At 40.2% G+C, this 23982-nt stretch overlaps 1 protein-coding gene across 1 annotated transcript in view; it reads left to right on the top strand.

Annotated features, from left to right (window-relative positions):
- The window catches only part of lama4 (laminin, alpha 4), a 124748-nt gene that overhangs the window by 39929 nt on the left and 60837 nt on the right, over positions 1-23982 (top strand). Inside the window, exons 6-12 of the mRNA XM_055635767.1 lie at positions 3552-3652; positions 5320-5500; positions 6237-6323; positions 11374-11525; positions 16848-16958; positions 19581-19692; positions 20832-20996. Of these exons, the coding sequence (XP_055491742.1) occupies positions 3552-3652; positions 5320-5500; positions 6237-6323; positions 11374-11525; positions 16848-16958; positions 19581-19692; positions 20832-20996 (909 nt within the window). The remainder of the gene's footprint in view (positions 1-3551; positions 3653-5319; positions 5501-6236; positions 6324-11373; positions 11526-16847; positions 16959-19580; positions 19693-20831; positions 20997-23982) is intronic.

Raw genomic sequence — 23982 nt, 5'->3', positions numbered from 1 at the left:
TAAAAAATAAAGTTACTGAAGAAAGTCTTCACAGTCATTTAGAGCATGCCACCAAGCTAATGCAACCAACAAACTTCCCTCGACGATAAAAATTCATGCACAACCCAAAAACAAAACAGAAATTAAATCTGTTTCTCTCAAGTTTTTTTTAAATATTTATTCAATCTGAAAATGTATTAAAAAATACTTAAAACACTAGAAAACACATAAAAACAATTGCAAGCATTTAAGTAAATGTAGTTAATGAAAATAAAAAAGTTAACTGAAACTTGCCTTCCTTCCTCACAAATATTCCTTCTATTGAAATAAGTGTGTGACTAACACTATTCAGTAATTGTACAACTGGGTTCGAACCCGACTACAGGTGCTATCCGTACAGAGATTGTTCATTCTCCCTGTGACCGCGTGGGTTTTCTCCGTGATCTTCGGCTTCCTCCCACACTCCAAAGACAAGATTCAAGACTCTAGATTCAAGAGATTCAAGAGAGTTTATTGTCATGTGTCCCAGATCGGACAATGAAATTCTTGCTTTGTTTCAGCACAACAGAATATAGTAGGCATAAATAAATACAGAACAGAACAGATCAGTGTGACCATATACCAATGAATATATATATATATACACACATAAACAAACAGACAAAGTTCAATGGGCTATTTAACGATCAGAGTTTTGTTTGAGTTGAGTTTAGTAGCCTGATGGCTGTGGGGAAGAGCTATTCCAGAACCTGGATCCTGTACCTTCTACCTGAAGGCAGTGGGGAGATGAGTGAGTGGCCAGGATGGTGTGGATCCTTGATGATGCTGGCAGCCTTTTTGAGGCAATGACTGCGATAGATCCCCTCGATGGTGGGGAGGTCAGAGCCGATGGTGGACTGGGCAATGTTTCCAACTTTTTGCAGTCTTTTATGTTCCTGGGCGCTCAAGTTGCCAAACCAAACGACGATGCAACCGGTCAGCATGCTCTCTACTGTGCACCTGTAGAGTTCGAGAGAGTCCTCCTTGACATACCAACTCTCCGTAATCTTTTCAGGAAGGAGACGTACAGGTATGTAGGTTAATTGGCTTGGTGCATGTGTAAATTGTCCCCAGTGTGTGTAGGATAGTGTTAATGTGCAGGGGTCGCTGGTCGGTGCAAACTCTGTGCGCCGAAGGGCCTGTTTCCGCGCTGTATCTCTAAACTAAACTAAGCAGTGCAGGTACATTGTAGGAATCTGCTATTTGCCAATTGCACTCAGCTGGAACAGATCAGCAGCAGGATCCACTCAGTAATACCTCACTGAGGTCCTGCCAGTAAATTTAGATGGGTGGGTGACTTGGACCAGTCAGGCAGGTGGTTGACTCTCCTCGCGTCTGCTGACCCTGTTTTTCGTGGTGGTCACAGGTTTAGGAGGTTCAGTAACTGCATTATACACTTGTCAAACTGTTGGCATTTCTTCGGGGAGATCCCAATCAAAATGCAGATATTTCCAAATCCTTTCTCACGTGGGAACAATAAATATCAAGAGAGTCAAGAGTCAAGAGTCAATTTAATTGTCATTTGGACCCCTGGAGGTCCAAACGAAATGCCGTTTCTGCAGCCATACATTACACACAAATAGACCCCAGACACAACATAATTACATTTTACATAAACATCCATCACATAGCTGTGATGGAAGGCCAAAAAAAACTTATCTCTCCACTGCACTCTCCCCCCCCCCCCCCCGATGTCAGAGTCAAAGTCAAAGCCCCCGGCTGGCGATGGCGATTGTCCCGCGGCCATTGAAGCCACGCCGGGTGGTGCGAGGTCGCACACCGGGTCTTGGTGTTGGAGCCCCCGGTGTGCGCTCGCAAAGTCCCGCGGCCATTCCAGCCGCGCGGGGCGGTGGTGTCAGGCCCCGCTCCAGGAGGTCTTCAACCCCGCAACACGGGCGGGAGAATTCGCCGTTGCAGGAGCCCCGAAAAGCGGTCTCCCTCCAGGGATCCGCGGGCTCCCGGTGCCACCGTCCGCAGACCCGCAGTAGCAGCCTCCGCATCAGCAGCAGCAGCGGCATCGGCAGCAGCAGCAGCAGCAGCAGCAGCGGCAGCAGCAGCAGCAGCGCTCCTCCACCGCTCCAACCGTTCCGGACTCGGCCAGCCCCGCGACGATAATAAATATATTCCTGACTGTAATATTGAATTGTATTAAAGTAATATCCGAGACAGATTATGTAAAAGCTTAGTCATAAAATAAAATTGATCCTTTCAGTTCTTTATGAATTATTCACAACTGCCATTGCATAAATCATTGTAAAGTCTGTGGCAAATTTAGCTACAGAATTTTATAAATGCAATATTTATGGAAATGATGTAATTCCTTGAATCTCTACTTTTACAATTCATAAATTGTGCCAGTCAGTTCATAAATGAATTGCATCAGTTTGCAATAAAATATTGGTGTAACATTTTTCTCTGATAGTTGTATATCCATCTCACCCTCATTGTTCTGCTGCATGTTTACATTGATCCATGCCCCATGGAGAAAAAAAACACTAGCTTCCTTCCTGCATTTGAGCGTCAGCACTATTGGTGGAAAGCCTTTAAAAGCCATTTTAACGGAAACACTGTCAATCTCAGTGAAACCAAAATAATACAGGATACAGGAATACTTATTTTTCTTCTTTATTTTCCCTTCTAACCCCAATCCCACTTTGATTAGTATGGGTGTCAGGGGGGGTTGAGGAGAAGACAGGGTAATGGGGTGAGGGAGAGATAGATCAGCCATGATTGAATGGCAGAGTAGACTTGATGTGCCGAAAAGCCTAATTCTGCTCCTATCACTTATGAATTTATGAACGCCCCCACCTAACTCTACTCACTACACTGTCTAAACATGAAAAGATGATTGCAATAGTAGAATTTACCTTATAATCGAAAACTGGGATACAACTTGAAGGCCTGAAAGAAAAATAGAAAATGGTGGAAGAGAAAACAGAGTTGATGTTTTGTTGATGATCCATCATCACAACTGGGGAGAATTAAAAAATGAAATGAGTTTCAAGTTGCAGAGAAAGGGAGAGTCAGCACTCCTTGATCTTGGGCCAAAATTCTGTTTTTCTCTCCATAAACCCAGCTAAGTAGTTCCAGCCTTTTTCCTTTTTATTTTACAATGTTCTTCGTCAAGGTCATCCTCCAGATTTACGTACTAGTGGAAGAGGCCAGGAGAGGCAAGAAGAACAAATCACCGTGGTGAAACATAACCCCCCTCCCCCCCTTACATTTTTCCTGCTGGCAAAGTTGCATTTGCACTTTTGTTATGCTGTGTTTTGGCCCAGTTTGGCAAATGATCTCTGTTGGAATTTTGGCTATTAATGGCTTTCAGGCAATTAAATGTTGGGATATTCAACTGAAGTAACTCGTACTTGTCATTCAAAAAATTCCAAGCTAATATCTGCTTCCCTGAAAGTGTGTGTATTGATAGCTCTGTCACATCGAAATATGCCAGATTTCTCTTGGACCATCAGTTCTCTTTCAAATGATGCAGATGCCAAATTGCCTTGGAACTAAAACATATCTTTTATTTTTAAAAGATTGTTCCTGTCAGAAGTGTGGCACTAGTGAGTGTGATCATGTGACTGGGCATTGCCGCTGTAAGCCAGGAGTAGTGGGAGCCCTCTGTGATCATTGTGAGGTGAGTATGTCAAACAATTCAACAGGACCACGTGGCATCAAACTGGTTAATCTTCCATTTTATGTTGTAAGGGGTCAAAGAAGAGTAAAGTTTTCCAGTCAACAGGGAAGGAAAGAGATAACTGGTTTCAAGAACAGAGGGAGACAGGAGAGGTGGTGGCAAGGAGTTGATTCATGTTGCAACCATCATCATTCAATGATACTTTATTGTCACATGGACCTGGGCGAGGGAAACAATGAAGAAAATGTAAAAAGGAATTCACGAAATGAAATACAGCAAGGGATGAGAGAAAATGCAAGAGGAAAGGAGGGCGGTCCAGTGAAGAAAATGTCCATTAACTCTTGCAGTTGTCGGAAGGGGAACTGGGTGAAATGGGTGCATTTCCTTCCCTGGACATAAGTGAAAGGGCATAGAACATGCTTCATCAAGCTAAGATATTTCTCTTGATTTAAACTGGCTGGTTAGAAGGCTCGCATACCTCAAGGTAGTGGAGATGGAGATTGGGGTTGTTGTGGGGTAGGGGAAATGTATGGGAGGTGGAGTTTAGAGCATGGAACTTTGGGCATAGAGCAATACAATATAGGAACTAACTCTTGGGCTCACAATGTTTGCACTGAACATGAAGCCAAGTTAAACTGATCTAATTTGCCTGCACATGATCCATATCCCACTATTCCTTGCACTTCCATGTGCCTACCTAAAAGCCCCTTAAATTACACTATCATATCATTCCAGGGTTCCGGGCCCTCACCACTGTGTAAAAAATACTTGCCCCGCACATCTCCATTAAACTTTCCCCCCTCTCACAATAGAGCTATGCCCTCTAGTGTTGGACATTTGTACCCAGGGGAAAAAGGTCTATCTCATCTTTTTATATAATTGTTAATAGGGAAAAGGGAATGATTTCCCAGTTGTATGCAGAGAGCAAGCACCTGTTTTTCTGGTGGAAGTGAAATGGAAGGCAGATCTAATAGCTCATCTGAATGTTCCATTCAACTGTTCAATTCCATTTTCTTGTTTTCAAATGTGGCATCCTTTCAGTAAAGGGGGGGGAGGGGGGGGAGTTGTGGAAAATAATAGGGACATGCCAGTGGTGCCGCTGATAGATGTTTCCACTAGGTTCAAGGTCATAGCCTCAGAATTAAAGGATGTCACTTTCGGAAGGAGATGGGGTGAAATTTCTTTAGCCAGAGGGTGGTGAATCTCTGCAATTCTTTGCCATAGAAGGCTGTTGAGCCTAAGTCAGAGGATAATTTTAAGGCAATGACAGATAATTTCTTCATTAGTACAGGTGTCAAGGGTTTTGGGGAGAAGGCAGGAGAATTTGGTTTTGGAGGAAGAGATAGATCAGCCATGATTGAATGGTGGAGTAGACTTGATGAGCCGAATGGCCTAATTCTGCTCCTATCACTTTTGACCTTATGAGATCAGTTGCTGCACAGCACCAGAGTCCCGGGTTCAATGTGGGAGGAGTCCAGAACTGCCAGAGTAAACCCTCAAGGTTACAGGGAGAACATACAAACTCCACACAGACAGGGCCCAGGTTGAACCCAGGTCTCTGTCGCTGAGATATAGCAGCTCTACCGGCTGCTTAATAAATGCAAAGCTATTATTAACAACATCAGAGAGTTTCAGCTATTTCATATTTTGTGTGTTTTTTAATGCAGAATGGTTACTATGGATACAGCAGCTGTTCTGGATGTTTGAGATGTGACTGTGCGCTGGCTGCTAAGGATGGATACTGTGACCCTATGAGTGGCCGGTGTGCATGTCGACCTGGAGTTACAGGGAAACATTGTGACCGCTGTTTGTATGGGTTCTGGAACTATGGACCAACTGGATGCCAGAGTAAGTTCAGCCCTTAAAGTTAGGAGAAAAAGGGTAGAGTATTTCAACCTGAAACGTCACCCATTCCTTCTATCCAGTGATGCTGCCTGTCCCACTGAGTTACTCCAACATTTTGTGTCTATCTTCCAAGTAAACCTTTAATGGCAATAAAAAAGACATTTACAGTATTTACAGTTAGCTTTTGTCGGCATTGATCAAAATGGGAAGCACATTGAAACAGCTTGCCCTGGTAAAACAAAATGCAACTGTAAGTATTATTGTTAATCCACACAGAAAAATTAAAATCTTAATATTTTGTAAGACACATAGTACTGGAGTAACTCAGCGGGTCAGGGAGCATCTGAAGAATGTGGATAGGTGACGTTTTGGATCGGGACCCTTCTCCAGACTTAAGAAGGGTCCCTACCCGAAACATAAAAACATAGAAACATAGAAAATAGGTGCAGGAGTAGGCCATTCGGCCCTTCGAGCCTGCACCGCCATTCAATATGATCATGTCTGATCATCCAATTCAGAAACGCCACCTATCCATGTTCTCCAGAGATACTGCCTGTCCCGCTGATTTACTCTGACACTTTTCTATAAACCAGCACCTGCAGCTACTTGATTCTCTATGTAATATTTCTTATTGCATTAGAATTACATGGAATTCTGAGTACAAATCAAATAATGCTTACAAAGTGTAAAATCAAACAGCTTTTTGCTTCAGAAATTGATACATTTTTCTTGTCTATAGGATGTGACTGTGAAGGACACTGTGACAGTGAGACTGGAAATTGCCTGTCAGCACCCACCGAGTCTCCAAATAATTGCTCAGTTGTCAGTAAGTACCTTACATTGATAATTTGGATACACATTGCTTTCCTACAAGTTGATCAAATAAAGACAAGATAAATCATGAAATCTGCTACAACCAGTAACAATCTGAAATACAACACTCTGCGGTGCTTTCACAGGGAATTATATCAACAGTACCTTCAGAACTGATCCACCAATTATGATATTTGGCAGTGTACTTAGATTTGTGCATCTATCCTAACGATTATGTGTGGTTAAATTTCATACTTCTCTTTCCTGGCTCTGGCCATTCCTTACACTAAAACTAGAAGTTTTAGATGAGAACTAAACTGGGGCGCTAAATTGGCGCAGCACTAGAGTTGCTGCTTTACAGCACCAGGTGTGATCTTGACTACGGGTGCTGTCTGCACAGAGTTTGTACATACTCCCCACCGTGTGGGTTTTCTCTTGGAACTGCAGTTTCTTCCCACATTCCAAAGGCATACAGGTTTGTAGGTTATTTGGCTTTGGAAAAAAATGTAAGTTGTCCCTAGTTTGTAGGACAATGTTATTGTATGGGGGGGGGGGGGGGGGGGGGGGGGGGGAATCGCTGGTCGGCGTGGACTCAGTGGGTTCAAGGGCTTGTTTCCACACTGTATCTCTAAACTAAACTAAGCCAGAAATATATAATGTTCAGTGTGGGTGTCTCAAATATTTTAGCTTTCTAACGTAACAAGTTCACAATTACGTCTAGAGTCTCAAATAATTACAGATATTAGTGCTAGAAAAGTTGACAAGATCCTCAGTGCTGCAAACTATTAATGAACAGATCTTGCAAAATAGTGTTTTAAGGACAAGTATTTTATCTTTAGGCATGCATAAGAAAACATTTATGAAAAGACTTACATTAAATTAAATCATTTTGAAACTTTCGAAGTTAATATTGGAACATCTGAAATTTATAAGATTTGTATGCTTTAGTTCAAGGACCAAAAGCAGCAGTAAAATCATTTTGTTCAAGAAGGAACTGCAGGTGCTGGAAAATCGAAGGTAGACAAAAGTGCTGGAGAAACTCAGTGGGTGAGGCAGCATCTATGGAGCGAAGGAAATAGGCAACATTTCGGGCTGAAGAAGAGTTTTGGCCCGAAACGTTGCCTATTTCCTTCGCTCCATAGGTGCTGCCTCACCCGCTGAGTTTCTCCAGCACTGTTGTCAACCAGTAAAATCATTTTACTTTTTTGGTTTTTGTATTATCTTGGAGATAACACTCTTGTTTCTGTTTCCTTTAACTATGACACTTAGATTTTGAATTCAATAAAAAGGTATTGCAGCAATATGGTACCAGAGAAATTTACAAGAGGGAAAACTACATGACTCATGCAATCCCTTGTGTGCCCGCCAAAATAGACCAGTTTAGGTTATTTCCACTTCCTAACTATCAATCAGTGGCCTTAAAAGAAATTGCCCTTCAAGTACTGACTTTTGAATCAGTGTTTCAGTATCCACTACCTATTCAGGCATTGAGTTTCAGATCCCCACTTTACTTTGGATAAAAATGTATTCACTCAATTTTCCCTTTAATCCTTCCTTCAATTTAAATCTATGTTCCTCATTCCTCCAAGGTAAAGGTGTGTTTTTTCTGTTAGTCCTAACTAGGATAGGATTAGATTTATACACATCAACTGCATTTTCTCTTGATTTACTTTGTAGCAAAGACAATTGCAGCCGAGTTAGTCTCCCCTCATAATTCAAATTCACCATTTCTCACAACATCTTCATATATCTCCAATGCACCCTTTCTAATGCTGACACATCCTTTCTGTAATATCATTCAGTGGTGGCCAGTGCTCTGTTTTTTGCTGTGGCCTGTTGGGGCATAGCGGACAAAAACAGACTGGACAAGCTGATCAGGAAGGCCGGCTCAGTGGTCGGGGCTGAGCAACTAACGGTCCAGCAGGTGGCAGAGGCCAGAACTCTGAACAAACTAGGTTCAATAATGACCAACCCCACTCACCCACTCCACGCCCTGAAGGTGATCAAGAGCAGCATCTTCAGTCAGAGACTGATTGCACCAATGTGCAAAACTGAGAGATATAGGAAGTCTTGTATACCAGCTGCTATAAGGTTTTATAATGCACAAAAATAATTTTGGATTTTTTTAGTATTCATTCATTGTATTTTAACTTATTAAGTATTGAAGCTATCTGAGGAAATGTGTGGTGTTATGTCTGTCTTGAAGCTGTTGTGGCACTGTAATTTCCTGTAAAGGATTATTAAAGGTTATTCAATTCAATTCAATATGGTGACCAGACCTTTACACAGTTCTCTCATATGACCTAATTAATGTTTTGTCCAAGTCCTCTCTACTCATGTTATATGCCTTGCCCATTAATTGCAAACATTGCCTTTGCTGTCTTCATCCGCTTTTACTACCTGTAACCCTATGTTCAGGAGTTGAAATCCAATGCAAGTTCTCCCTGTTTTCCCGTACTTCCTTGTATCCCACCAATTGCCACGATTTCCTCACCTTGATGGTCATTCCTATAAATATTACCTCTCATATCTCTGGATTGAATACATTTTTCATTTTTGAGTCCACATACAGAATCCATTAAAAGCCTAAAACTCCTCACTATCAACCAGATTGTTCATTTTGAGGAGGTAATTAACTAATCATTGGCTTTGCCAAAAAGGAAGCAAAGGGGAGAGGGTTCTCGTCATTTTACTTGCCAAAATTGTTATTGTAAGCTCTTCCATTGTAAGCTTTTCAAATGTAAAGCAACAGATGATCCAGTTATCGGGGTGATGAAGCTCCAGAATTAGCTAAAGTGGAGCTCAAGGCATCAATACTAAATGGGAGCTTGGTTTTTAATTCATCATAGACTGTTGCGCACTTTAAAAGAAGAAAGTTAAAGTCACTCTGGATGGAGTTTAAATATGTTTAAGCAATATAGGATTGGTAATGTTATTACAGCTGAGGAGACATGGGATTTCTGCTCGAGAGTCATTCCATGTGCTAGGCCCACTAATGAATTGAACTTACCTCACAATGTGAGGTCAGTTTAATAAAATATTTTATGTCTGCTCCAATATGCAAACGCATTGAAAGTGTGCCAGGATTGTGGGGCGGAGCTCTGAGCACCAACACCTAGGAGCTGCTCCCAAGCATGTCAAGAAAGGTGTGGTGTGGTTATAGGCAAGAGAGTGGATGTTAACCGGGAAAATCAGCAATTAAGGCCAATAGTTCAACTAGAGACATGTTGGGAGGTCTAGTATTGGATCAGAATCTCATATTAAAAACGAATGTGCAGAAATTCCCTTCCAGCTGAAGCAGTGTAGTAATTCTTTGTGGAACAGGACAAATTCCATATTAAGAGACCCTCAATGCGCATTGTGCATACTTGTCTGCTGGCTTCCAGACCAACAATATCTGTGTACATCAGTATATCTAATGTGTGAATCCAACTAAATAGAAACTCTACATCTGATAATAAATGAGCAGCTCAAGTTTATAAGCATGAAGTGATTTACTTTAGACTTTAGATTTAAACATCTTTTTGTAACTGAAGAAGAAAAATATAATATATTTGTCATTACACACAATGGTACCTATAGGGGACATGGCCATACAAATGGCCAGAAAGAAACATTAAGTTTATTATTTTCATATAATACACTATCAGCATAATAATAGTCCAAAACTACATCCTTCATTACGACAAATATCCAGTGTAACTTGGGTTACAGCCATGAGGCTATCTATTTCACTGATGAGGCAGAATGATTTCCACATGTACTATACCAGCACTTGTGTTAAATGCACGACCAAAGAAAGAAGATAGAACAGTAGAACAGTACAGCACAGGAACAAACCCTTCAACCCTGTTGTTTGTGTTGAACATGATGCCAGGTTATATAATGACGTTCTGGATACTGGTTCAGTTTTATTGGTATCCCACTCATAACTGGAGGATCTAAGGAAAAGCAACTGAGAATCCCACAGTATATAATGGGTCCAAGGAATACAAGAAAAAGAAGGCTGAGTAAAATACTTGGTCTACTTGGAACTTGGAACCTACTCTGCCATTCAACAAGTCCACGGCTGATCTGTTCGATTAACATAATTTTCCTGCCTTATCCTCATAAATAAAATCATCCTCATATCCTCTCTCTTCTTCCTCTGTGCAAGTTTCCTGATGTTTAGTCTTTGCATGTGAAGTTTCTCACTCCAAGTTTCAATGCCTGTCTTATTATATTGTTAGACTTGAGAAACTGAACAAAGTGACTAGTTTAGCGGTGTTCTATAGATAATATCAGAAAGAATATTAAAACAAAGTACATAATCAGCAATGACATGTATATTTGACAAAGCTAAACAGTTATTTAATTAATATACTCTTCATAAGGACTTTTTGATAGCAAGCCTTAAACATTTTTTTTTCTCAGCCCACTCAAAGCAATAGCATTTTCACTGCTTTTAACCAGTAAATATTAATTATCAAAAGCACATGCAGGATGAAAATTTAGGCAGCTTTCTAGGTTTTGTGATATTCCTCTTTATGGATTTTGATTCTTTGTTTGTGGTTTTCTCCAGTTCATTGTAATTGTTAATTGACTCAATTCAGTAAGTATTTTCATGGCATTAAACTAAATTGTGCCCAGCGTAATAATGTTCTCATATGATAGTAGGAAATGTAAGCTTCATTAAGATATGCATAATGATACTGAAATTTGGGGTGTTGGGGTGGATACAAACATAGCTTTGATTAAAAGATTTACAATCCCCTTGGTACTCAGTTTCAGTTTAGTTTATTGTCATGTGCACCAAGGGTCAGTGAAAAGCTTTTGTTGCGTGCGAACCAGTTAGCAGAAAGACAACACATGATTACAATCAATCCATTTACAGTGTATAGTTCCATAATAAGGGAATATGTGCAAGGAAAAGCCAGCAAAGCTGATCAAGGATAGTCCGAGGGTCACCAGAGAGGTAGATAGTAGTTCAGCACTGTTCAAAATAAGCAGGAAGAGATGTATTGTTCCTGATAACATGATATACTGTTACCTCAAACCAAGTACCTGTCCTCTAACTTCAACAGGATGTGACAAATGTATCTGGGACTTAATTGAAGATATGAAAATAGCAGGATCGTCACTGGAAGAAGCAAAGTCCACAGTTTTGAATGTTATTACTGGTGATGCCTTTAACAGCCGATTGAACAAATTCAATTTTACAGTAATCGACTTCAATGTAAGTGTTAACAATAAGAGACAAATAACACTCACAGATTAGTCAAATTTTAATTTTAGTGTATGGTTGTTTGTATTTGATATTGCCGTTATATTAATGGATTGTGGTATAATAGAAACAGAAAATAGGTGCAGGAATAGGCCATTCGGCCCTTCAAGCCGGCACCGCCATTCAATATGATCATGACTGATCATCCAGAATCAGTACCCTGTTCCTGCTTTTTCCCCATATCCCTTGATTTTGTTAGCCCTGAGAGCTATATCTAACTCTCTCTTGTGAATCCAGTGAATTGGCCTCTTCTGCATTCTGTGGCAAAAATTCCTAAGATTCACAAATCTCTGTGTGAAAACGTTTTTCCTCATCTCAGTCCTAAATGGCCCCTCCTTTATTCTTAAACTGTGACCCCTGGTTCTGGACTCCACCAACATCGGGAACATTTTTTTCTGCCTCAAGCCTGTCAATCCCTTAATAATTTAATATGTTTCTATAAGATATCCTCTCATCTTTCTAAATTCCAGTAAATATAAGGTCAGTCAATCCATTCTTTCATCATATGTCAGTCCCACCATCCCGGGAATTAACTTAGTGAACCTACGTTGCACTCCCTCGATAGCAATAATGTCCTTCCTCAAATTAGGAAACCAAAACTGCACACAATACTCCAGGTGCGGTCTCACCAGGGTCCTGTACAACTGCAGTAGGACTTCTACTAGTTTGTAATCAATGCCATTGACCATAAAGGGCAATGTTAATCAAATTATATCTGTGAAATGTATACTGAGATACAGAGGAGGAAATGGCTAAAAAGAAGAAAAAAAATGCAGGGTGCACAATATAGTTTGGATACTTAAAGAAAATAAGAAATATTTTGGCACTTATTGGGGTGCTACCAATTCGATCTCCATCTGTGGAGGTAGATGGAATGCACAGGAGGCATCATTACTACAGACACTTGGCATAAACTACCTGGAAATGTTGGGTGCATTCTATGGCCTAAAGTTATACTGTTCTGGAATATATCACCAGCATGTTAGACTACAGATTGACAATACCACCGTGGTGGTATATATTAACCATATGGGTGGAATCAAATCGACATCATGTGACAATCCGGCTAATACAATTTGGCAATGGTGTATCCAGAGAAATATTTGAATATCAGCTACTTACCTACTAGGTAACCTAAATTCAGTGGCAGACACCAGGTCACGCAAATTCAATGAAAACATCGAATGGATGTTGGATATAAAAGTATTTGCTGATATTGTAGCACGGTATGGAACACCAGATATCGATTTATTTGCATCTAGACTCAATCACCAGTTACCAGGAACCAGACCCTGGGGCATCAGTGATAGATGCTTTTTCGTTGCATTGGGGGAAATTGTTTTTCTATGCATTCCCTCCTTTCTGCCTCATCAGTTGGATACTACGCAAAATACAACAAGACTCGGCGTCTGGTATTTTGGTAGTGCCCGATTGGCCTACACAACCATGGTGCCCTGTGATACTCGACATGGTCTTAGAACCATGTATCACCATCCTGAAACAACCCGTTCATCCCGTAACGGGGGATAGCCATCCATATCATAATACGACAAACTTATTAATTTGTAGAGTTTAAAGAAACCTCTACTGGAACTGGGACTGACAGACCGAACATTGAACATTATCTCAGCGGCTCACAGGCAGTCCACCAAAAAACAATATCTGGTATACATCAGGAAATGGGAGATATATTGTCACAGAAACAACATCACTTACAGCTCGATGAATATAACATCTGTTCTGGAATTCCTGGCAGGCCTCCATTATGATGAGGGGCTCAGTTACAGTGCCATTAACTGCGCCAGAAGTGCCCTTTCAGCATATCTATGGCGAGGATCAGAGCGTCATTCTGTTGGGACTCACCCCCTGGCAACCAAACTTATGAGGGGAATTTTTAATATCAATCCCCCAAGAACCAGGTACTCTCAAATATGGGATGTGAGTATTGTCCTAACATTGCTAAGGAACTGGTCTCCAGCAACAGCTCTGTCCCTGCAAAAACTGACGCATAAAACAGTCATGCTGATGGCTTTGGTCACAGCACAAAGGGTACAGTCTTTACATAAGTTAAGGCTGGACAATATGACTTCTTCAACAAGAAATATAACTTTTATATTCACGAATTAGTCAAAAAGAATAGACCGGGACCATCAGGCCTCAAAATAGAATTTAGGGCTTACCCTATAGATGATTGTCTCTGTATAATAAGACATTTATTGTTATATATGGAGAACACCAAAAACATCAGAGGCTATTAGATGGCACTACTAATCAGCCACAAGCAACCCCACAAAAAAGTGTCGGTTCAAACTATTTCCAGATGGCTGAAACAGGTTTTAACTACAGCTGGAGTGGATACTAACATATTCAAATCTCATTCCGCCAGGGCTGCAGCTACATCGGCAGCTATGGAGTTCAATGTACCGATGAACCAAATCCTGGAGACAGCAGGATGGTCAAGGGAAAAAACGTTCCAACAATTCTACCATAAACCAGTGGTTAAACCTGGAACTTTTGCAGAATCAATTTTAAGTTCTGTAATATGATTTCACCCCATGAAATAGGGGCTATAATTTATTGTTAATAACTTTATCATGGATTTCAATGTCGGATTCATGTTTAAACATGTTAACACAATTCCTTAGTCAATTACGGCAGATGTGATGCATGGACTCGTTTCCATGGCATGAAATCACAGAGCTTTGAAATCTTCACGTAGTCACTCACGTGACTCCGAAGTAAAATAGTAAGATTAAACGAGAACTTACCAGTTCGAAGTTTGATCGTTATTTTATGAGGAGTAACGTTGAGGGATTGCGGGCCCTCCGCTCCCACCCTTGATCATAAAGTTCAACTGGTATCCTCTTCTCTAATCTTACTATGTTCAGTCATTACTGTTATCTGTGATTTCACACCGCTGCTTTGAAGAATGACACGCATGCGTCCTGGCGGGTTCTTCACGTAATCCTTCAATGTTACTCCTCATAAAATAATGATCAAACTTCGAACAGGTAAGTTCTCGTTTAATATTACTATTTCTATGCCCATATCTGTAACTGATCTATATCTTGCTGTATCTTTAACAACTGCACAGTTTTGTGAACTGTGCAAGTGAAATTTTCGTTATTTATGAAAATCAGATAAATAGCATGAGGATGATGCTCAATGCTGTTTAACACTGTTCACGCTAAAATAGGACGTAGTGGATGAGTTGCTGCCTTACAGCGCCAGAGGCAATGCTGACTACATGTGATGTCTGTATCGAGCTTGTATGTTCTTCCCGTGCCCTGCGTGGGTTTTCTCCGAGATCTTCGATTTCCTCCCACACTCCAAAGTCGTGCAGGTTTATAGGTTAATGGCTTGGTGTATGTGCAAATTGTCCCTAGTGTGTGTAGGATAGTGTTACTGTGCGGGCATCGTTGGTCAGTGAAGATTCGGTGGACGGAAGGACCTGCTTCCGCACTGTATCTCTAAACTAAACTAAAACCAAAACCATCAGAAGATCATGGTGCAATTTATCTATCAGGGTCTATGCTTGTCCAGTCTTGGTGCACTCCTTGCCCTCAAGAAACAGGCAACTCTGTATTTCAGCTAATGATATCCTCCAGTTTAGCTCATGAGACTTCACATGATTGACAGACTTCAAATCACATAGGAAGAACATAGGAAGTGTCTGAAGAAGGGATTCAACCTGAAACGTCACCCATTCCTTCGATCCGGAGATGCTGCTGTCCCATTGAGTTACTCCAGCATTTTGTGCCTATCGCCAATGTAAACCAGCATCTGCAGTTCCTTCCTGTGTAGGAGGAACTTAAGTCATATGTTTCCATGCAGAGGAGTGCGCGTACTACAAATGCCCATTTGCCCATGTTACTGGATCTCCAGTGTCTGGTTGCTACAATGGTATATGACTGCGGATGTCTCCTTTACTCCAGTCCACTGAAGAGCATTTGTAATTCCTGCCCAACATACCAGAATTCCCAACACCACATAGCTGTCCTCCTTTGGGACAGACGTCTCACATCCTTCAAAACCAATCAAGATTTTACAACTGTTGTAATGTCATTATGCACTCTATCGCTTACCCCTTTAGTCTAGTTCAGTAAAACACTGAGTCAAGCACTGGATCAACTAATTCTTTATTCTCACGAACACAAACAAACTTCCTATACGATATCTAACCAAGCCCACGAGTCCGATCCTTGGCTCTACTCATTCAAGCCCTTCAGCTTTGTGTGAATAGACACCTCCAGACAGTCAACACAGTCCCAAGTGCACTTCCAGCCGATCCATGTGGTGTTCCGTCTTTTATACTGTATCGGACCCATGGCGCAAAACTATATGGGTGGGGGGGGTCATGTTGTTTACTATCATATTTCCACTTTTGTCAGGAGAGAGGAGGCCACTTCAGCCCTTTAAGTCTCTGTCAATCCTCGGAGCAAACACATTCTGCCAGTAATTTTCCTTGCAAACTATTTCCCCAATATTACGATGACATCCCCTCAGATTCTACCCCTCATTTGCACACAAGGGGCAATTTACAGCAGCCAATTAACGTACCAAGCTGATTGTCTTTGTGATGTAGGGAATGCAGGGGGGCAAATTGTGCCATCACAGAAAGGATGTGCAAACTCCACAAAGACAACATTGGAGGTCAGGATAAGAGGTCAGGTCATTGGTGCTGTGAGGTGGCAACTCTCCCAGCTGTGCCAATACGACTTCCCTTCATTTGAAGAATGAACTGAATGAAATTCTTTCCAATGAAATCTAAAAATATAATGTTTATATCATAGTACTATGTATTTACAATGGACAATAAGCAATAGGTGCAGGAGTAAGCCATTCAGCCCTTCGAGCCAGCACTGCCATTCAATGTGCTCATGGCTGATCATCCAGTACTCCGTCCCTGCCTTCTCCCCATATCCCCCGACTCTGCTATCTTTAAGAACCCTATCTAGCTCTCTCTTGAAAGCATCCAGAAAACTAGCCTCCACCGCCCTCTGAGGCAGAGAATTCCACAGACTCACCACTCTCTGTGAGAAAAAAACATTTCCTCATCTCCGTTCTAAATGGCTTACTCCATATTCTTAAACTGTGGCCCCTGGTTCTGGATTCCCCCAACATCGGGAACATGTTTCCAGCCTCTAGCGTGTCCAAACCCTTAACAATCTTATATGTTTCAATGAGATATCCTCTCATCCTTCTTAACTCCAGAGTGTACAAGCCCAGCTGCTCCATTCTCTCATTGACCATTTATTATTTCTTACAATGTAGAACCAGATCATAGAGATGAGAAATGAATCAGCTTCACAGAAATTTTGGATTGATGATATTGAAACAACAGTCGATTCCCTGGTCACCGACCTTAATGCTTTGTCTGAAAAGGTAAGTTGTTTTGATTTTGTTAAACTTGTTAAAATTACATATGCCTTCAACTATGTAAACAGTTTCTGACATGCAACAAATTTCAAATGGTTCATGGTCTAATGTTGATTAAAATTCTAATCTATCAAGACATACACACACATCTTGTAATTCATAGTTTTGCAAAATAGTCATGTCTTATACTCTTCTGATTTTTATAATTTTATTAAAAATTAAATATCTGGAGCAGAGGTGAAAGTGACTTTGCTTCTTACTCGAGCAGACATACCACTAATTGCTGCTGATTCAACCCTCGTATTGATGGCATCTATCACTTTCTTTTCATATTTTCCATATCAGGCCATGTTGGGTGATTTTCTGGAGGAACCGTATCATCTAAAATGGAACAAACAAATAAGATGTAATTAGCCAAACCATGGAAATGTAGCTTGACAGAAAAGAACATCACTGTTTCACAAGACTGAATTACTGAGCAGTCTGTTCGAGAACTTGGCTGTCACATCAGGCAATGTGCTGTCACAATTGAATGGGTTTATTAGGAGAGTGCTGCAAAGAACAATTTGTAATATTATAGCAAAAGTTAAAAGTGACGTTTTTAACCAAAGCAATTAATGGGATGAATAATCCAGTGTCAAGATCTATGATCTATTTTGACAACCCAATTCTTCAAAGCAGCCTCGTTGTCGGCTTCCCCTCAACCTACAAGGAACCATTCCACATTTTTACTTGACCACCATCTGCTTTGATCTGTAGTTTTCACACCTTACCCTTCCCTATCTCTCGTGTCCATCTCCCCTGACTCAGTCTGAAGAAGAGTCTTGAACCAAAACATCACCCATTCTTTCTCTCCAGAGATACCGGCCTGTCCTACTGAGTTACTCCTGCATTATTGTGTCTATCTTCTTATCTCATTTCCAGCTGCAGAGGCTAGAACAGTTAACAGCAGTCTGACAAAAAAAAACACTGTCTATGAACATAATGTTGTGATATGAAATAGTGCAATGTTTTAGCTATAAATTAATTGGGTTTCTTTAAATAAAAAATAATCATTAAATAAAATCACCTCTTAGTACACAACAATGCTACAACAGAAGTCTCAAACATGCTTGAGCACATAGCTTAATAGCCACCTTTATTGAAGGCTACTGATTTACAGCCACCATTGATGCAAATTCTGTTTGTAACTAATTGGGATAATGAGAGGTTCCATGTTGTTTGCGACCTAATTCTATGATTGTCATTACAGCTAGGTCTAAGAATTCAAGTGATTGAAATCAATCTTGAAAACAATCTTGAAAACAATTAATCTTTTTTGGACGAATTCTATTCAGTTAACATATAAATTAGTGACTATAATCATAACTGTTTTGGATTGAGACAAATAAAGTCATAGAGTCTTGCAGTGTGGAAACAGGCTCTTTGGAAATATTCAATATAAACATTCGAAAGATTATTGTTGAGATTAGTGATGAAAAGCTGGAAGTTTGTAAGATTGTTTACCAAAAGCACCAGGTATCAAGTTTTGGTTGTGATTTCTGACACCTAATTTTCACCAGTCTGTGGCTGCTACCATTTTAGTCTTCTCTATCCTTCGTTGTGGTTGGTGATCATTTGAAATTGGTGATGGATCATTGTATTTCCTCCACACAATGCTCTCTTATCTTTGCCACTTCTCCTGACTTCTCCCACATCCAGCATGCTCCACACTCTGCCAACGTCCATTCTAATTAGCCGTAGTGCCCAAGCCTGGAGTAAAATATTAATTTGACCCGGATGAGTCTTTTGACAGTTTCACTTTTTGTTTTGCAAAAGAAAATCCATTCAATCCACTTTGAATCACCAGCCAAATTAGGCCATGGAAATAATTAGTTTATCTACAAGAACTGCTGATCTCCCTGGAATCTGTAAAGTGACCTCTGCAGTGCACTATATATTGCCAGATTTCAAGATGTCTTTTCAGTGTGCCATCCAAACCATTTGTACATCTTTAGTACAAAGTTGGGCATCATAGAAAAGGCCTTCACCGTGTGCCCGCTAACAATATTATCAGTGCCGCTCTTAATTAATTATTTATGGCAGGTCCTTGTAAACTGACCAAATACCAAACAATTCTTTGTGCCTGGATAACTATCTGCATTCAATGGACATCAGCCTAACTGAGTCAGCATTGTTTAATATATAAGGAGGAAATGGCAGCAATACTCATCAGGTCACACAGAAGAGATAGAAACAGTGTTAACATTTCAAGTTTGTTCTAATGAATGTTCATCATTCAAATATATTAACTGTTTTTATCTGCAAAGATGCAGTCTGACGTTGAATATTTCCAACATTTTTTTCCTTTTTACTTCAAATTCAATTACCTGCAGCATTTTTCTCTTGTTTAGCGCACCATTCTATATTTTAGACAGGGGTTGCACCTGCTTTTCTCTCAGAACGTTTAATGACAAATACATTTCTTAATCGATAAAACACAAGGAATGGTTTACATTTTAGAATTCCCAGTGCCCATCTTAGGTACAAACTATAATAATACAAAATCTAGGTCTCCTTGGAAGAGATTCCATTGTATCTTAGTTACTAACACCTACTAATTTTAACCCAGAATTATTGTTTTTTTAGGAGGACATGGCTCTCGCCAAGGCACAGCTGATTGACAAGGAAACGGCCAATACTAGTGACCGTGCCATTCAGATCAATGGACAAATTACAGATATTGCCAAGTTGACACAAGGTAAAATCATATGAATTCAAAGCATCTATTATTATCTTCATAAATTAAGGCTGTTGTTAATCAGGAAGGTAATTGAGTTGTCTTTTTGGAAACTTTATTTGTTGCCATGTGAAAACCATGAAGACATTGGGGAGAATTCAAAGATGCACTCTAAACCAAAGCACTAGTTTCTACGGAGAGTCTTATTTTTTCTTTAATTATAGCTGCTCATTAAACTGTTCCATCTGGTCAATTTGTTTCCTTTCCTGCTGACCATAATAGGTCCAAACTCCGCTATGTAGGTTTAGGCTTATCATCGCCACGTACACTAATGTACAGTGAAAACATTGATTTTTGTGTGCTATGCAAACAGCACAGATATACCGTACATACTTAAAAAGTCAAACACAAGTACAAAGGGGATGAAGCAAAGGAGAGAAAGAAAAATGCAGATTACAAGTCTCAGCATTGTAGTGCATCAGACCCTCAAACAAAGTTCAACGTCTACAATGGGGAAGAGGAGAATCAGACTGTAATCTAGCTTATGGAAGGACCGATAAGGAAGACTTCTATTGTGATCTTAGTTTAGTTTGGTTTAGAGATACAGCGCAGAAACAGGTCCTTTGGCCCACCGGGTCTGCGCCGACCAGCAATCCCCGCACACTAACACTATCCTACACACACTAGGCACAATTTACAATTTTACCGAAGCCAACTAACCTAGAAACCTGTATGTCTTTGTGGCATGGGAGGAAACTGGAGCTCCTGGACAAATACCCACGCAGGTCAGGGGGAGAACGCACAAACTCCGTAAAAACAGCACCCGTAAAGTCAGGATCAAACCTGGGTCTCTGCCGCTGTAAGGCAGAATCTCTACCACTGTGCCACCTTGGATATTTGGGAATTTGTGATTTTTGTCAGTTTGCTGCTCAAAGATAAAAGTGTTTATCCTGAAGCAGTAACTCTATTTCTCTTTCCACAGTTCCTCCCTGACCTGCTGAGTCCTTCCAATGTTTTCTGTTTTTATTTCAGATTTTCAGCATCTGCAATGTATTTTTCAATTTTATTTTCAATGACAGTCGAAATTAACCTGTTACCTTCTCTATAACTGGAATATTAAAATGTATATATATATAAAGCAAATTCATTCTGCTTTCCAGATATTATAGAAGGCTTAACTAAATATGGAATGGAAGAAGAGATTGCACCTGGGGAAATTGACATCATCTTTATTAAGGTCGAACGATTTTTGCAAGAGATGAAAAAACGGAACTTTTCTGACAATAAACCACTTGCTGAGGAGGAAAGTATAGAAGCCCAAGAAAGTATGTTTTGCCAATTTATAATATTATATATCTAACACTGAGAAAGAAACATGCTTGCAAAGTGTTGGGACTCTCTATGAAATGGATATGGATACCAAAGGGTGTGTTTATACATACACAAGTTTAATTAATTAATACATATTCTCCCCTAGACCCATCTACCTGCACTCAAACAATAACCCTCCATTCCTTTCCCGTCCATATAACTATCCAATTTATTTTTAAATGATAAAATCGAACCTGCCTCCACCACCTCCACTGGAAGCTCATTCCACACAGCTACCACTCTCTGAGTAAAGAAGTTCCCCCTCATGTTACCCCTAAACTTCTGTCCCTTAATTCTCAAGTCATGCCCTCTTGTTTGAATCTTCCCTACTCTCAGTGGGAAAAGCTTATCCACGTCAACTCTGTCTATCCCTCTCATCATTTTAAAGATCTCTATCAAGTCCCCCCTTAACCTTCTGTGCTCCAAAGAATAAAGACCTAACTTGTTCAACCTTTCTCTGTAACTTAGTTGCTGAAACCCAGACAACATTCTAGTAAATCTCCTCTGTACACTCGCTCTATTTTGTTGACATCCTTCCTATAATTAGGCGACCAAAATTGTACACCATACTCCAGAATTGGCCTCACCAATGCCTTGTACAATTTTAACATTACATTCCAACTTCTATACTCAATGCTCTGATTTATAAAGGCCAGCACACCAAAAGCTTTCTTTACCACCCTGTCTACATGAGATTCCACCTTCAGGGAACTGTGCACAGTTATTCCTAGATCCCTCTGTTCAACTGCATTCCTCAATTCACTACCATTTATCATGCACTTCCTATTTTGATTTGTCCTGCCAAGATGTAGCATCTCACACTTATCAGCATTAAACTCCATCTGCCATCTTTCAGCACACTCTTCCAAAAGGCCTAAACCTCTCTGTGGACTTTGAAAATCTACTTAATTATCCACAACACCACCTATCATCTGCATACTTACTAATCCAATTTACCACACCATCATCCAGATCATTGATGTACATGACAAACAACAGTGGACCCAACACAGATCCCTGTGGCACCCCACTAGTCACTGGCCTCCAACCTGACAAACAGCCATCCACCATTACTCTCTGGCATCTCCCATTCAGCCACTGTTGAATCCATCTTGCTACTTCACCATTAATACCCAACAGTTGAACCTTCTTAACCAAACTTCCACGAGGAACCTTGTCAAGGCCTTACTGAAGTCCATATATACAACATCCACTGCTTTACCCTCATCAATTTCCCGAGTAACCTCTTCAAAAAATTCAAGAAGATTAGTCAAACATGACCTTCCAGGCACAAATTCCATGTTGACTGTTCCTAATCAGACCCTGTTTATCCAGATGCTTATATATATTATCTCTAAGTATCCTTACCATTAATTTGCCCACTACTGACGTCAAACTAACAGGTCCATAATTGCTAGGTTTACTCTTAGAACCTTTTTTAAACAATGGAACAACATGCGCAGCACGCCAATCCTCCAGCACTATTCCCGTTTCTAATGACAATTGAAATATTTCTGTCATAGCATCTCTTTCCAGCCGCATCCCAAAGTTCCTTACATATCAGAAGGATTACTTTGGGATCGAAAATTTGTGACATATTTATGCACTATGTGATGGATATTTATCTAAACCCCAGTTGCAAGCTACATGTTTCAGTAAACAATGGTTCAATGTTTTTTTTATTGTCACGTGTACCAGGTACAGTGAAATACATTTTTTGTATACAGCTCAGCAAGACTATCCCCATGCATAAGCACAGATGCCCTGGTCAGTACATAATGTACATAACAACCCACTGAGTCCATATGCAAGAGGTGCCATTTTGGCACCAACTGGATTAGTTGTCCATGCAAATTATGCTTTTCCACACACAGCTTATTGGGTGTCCTGAGGGACATTACTTTAACATTTTTTCCAACAGGAATAATGGCTCATACACTGCATAGGTTTCAACTATAAGAGAGGGTCTTACCCATAGATTGCATTTTGATTCCTAAATTAAAACACTTTTGTCCTAATATGGGGTCTGGCTCTGGAGGTTTGTCCACAAGTCATCAATGAACATATCTGCTTTACGCCTTAATATATTCTAGGGATCTATGATCGCCTTCGGGAGGCAAGTGTTGCCCATATCTATATTTTCCCCTTTGCCACTTAAAGACAAATCATCCGTACTGCATGCCTCGGAGACACTACTCTACAAGTTCTCTCCATGGTAGGGGATCGCTGAGACAAGCTCTCAAGGTCACATTTCCCATCCAACTTTGAGCATTGCATATCCTGTGTGGTGGAACATTGATCGAAGGCCTTAACTAAACTGCCTCAGGAAGCAACATTTTAATGTTTTTTGCGTGTCACAGAAATTCAAGGTCATTTTCATTTGTTTCTGATACAAATTACCCTGTTGTTACATAGCACCTCCCTCTGACAAATCTTGGCTGAGATCAGAAAGCAACAAAATATAAGGACTTGCATTCTATCCTTGGAACTACATGTTCCTGAATGGTTGACTTCATTCACCAGCCTGGAAATTAAACCCAGTGTGTTCTATCAAAGATTAATAATAATTCCTAAATTATGAAAAGCCGAAGGGTAGTTCTGGCTCAGAAAGTGTGCCCTTGAGGTCAACTAATGGATTAAAAGATCATATTCAAAAGAATGTAAAAAGCAAGATTTATTTTGCCGTTCCAACAGAAATTGAAATCTGTTACCAATTTATTTTCTTTAATTAATTATGTTTTAATTAATTAATTTAATTCATTTTATTTAATTTATTAAAAATCAAGATTTTGTCAGCAGTTTTTTAAATACTACAGGTTTCATCAAGAATCAAGTTCTAAGTCTACAGCGTTCAATGATCTGAATATAGCATTCCACAGTAGTTGATTAAGAGTGGCATTTAATTTCGAACTCACCTGAAAGATGAACCTTGAAAGGGTT

This window comes from Leucoraja erinacea, chromosome 5 (genome assembly GCF_028641065.1).
Source record: "Leucoraja erinacea ecotype New England chromosome 5, Leri_hhj_1, whole genome shotgun sequence".
In the NCBI taxonomy this organism is placed as follows: Eukaryota; Metazoa; Chordata; class Chondrichthyes; order Rajiformes; family Rajidae; genus Leucoraja; species Leucoraja erinaceus.
The sequence above is the reverse complement of the archived record's forward strand: the minus strand, read 5'-3'. Positions and strand labels throughout refer to the sequence as shown.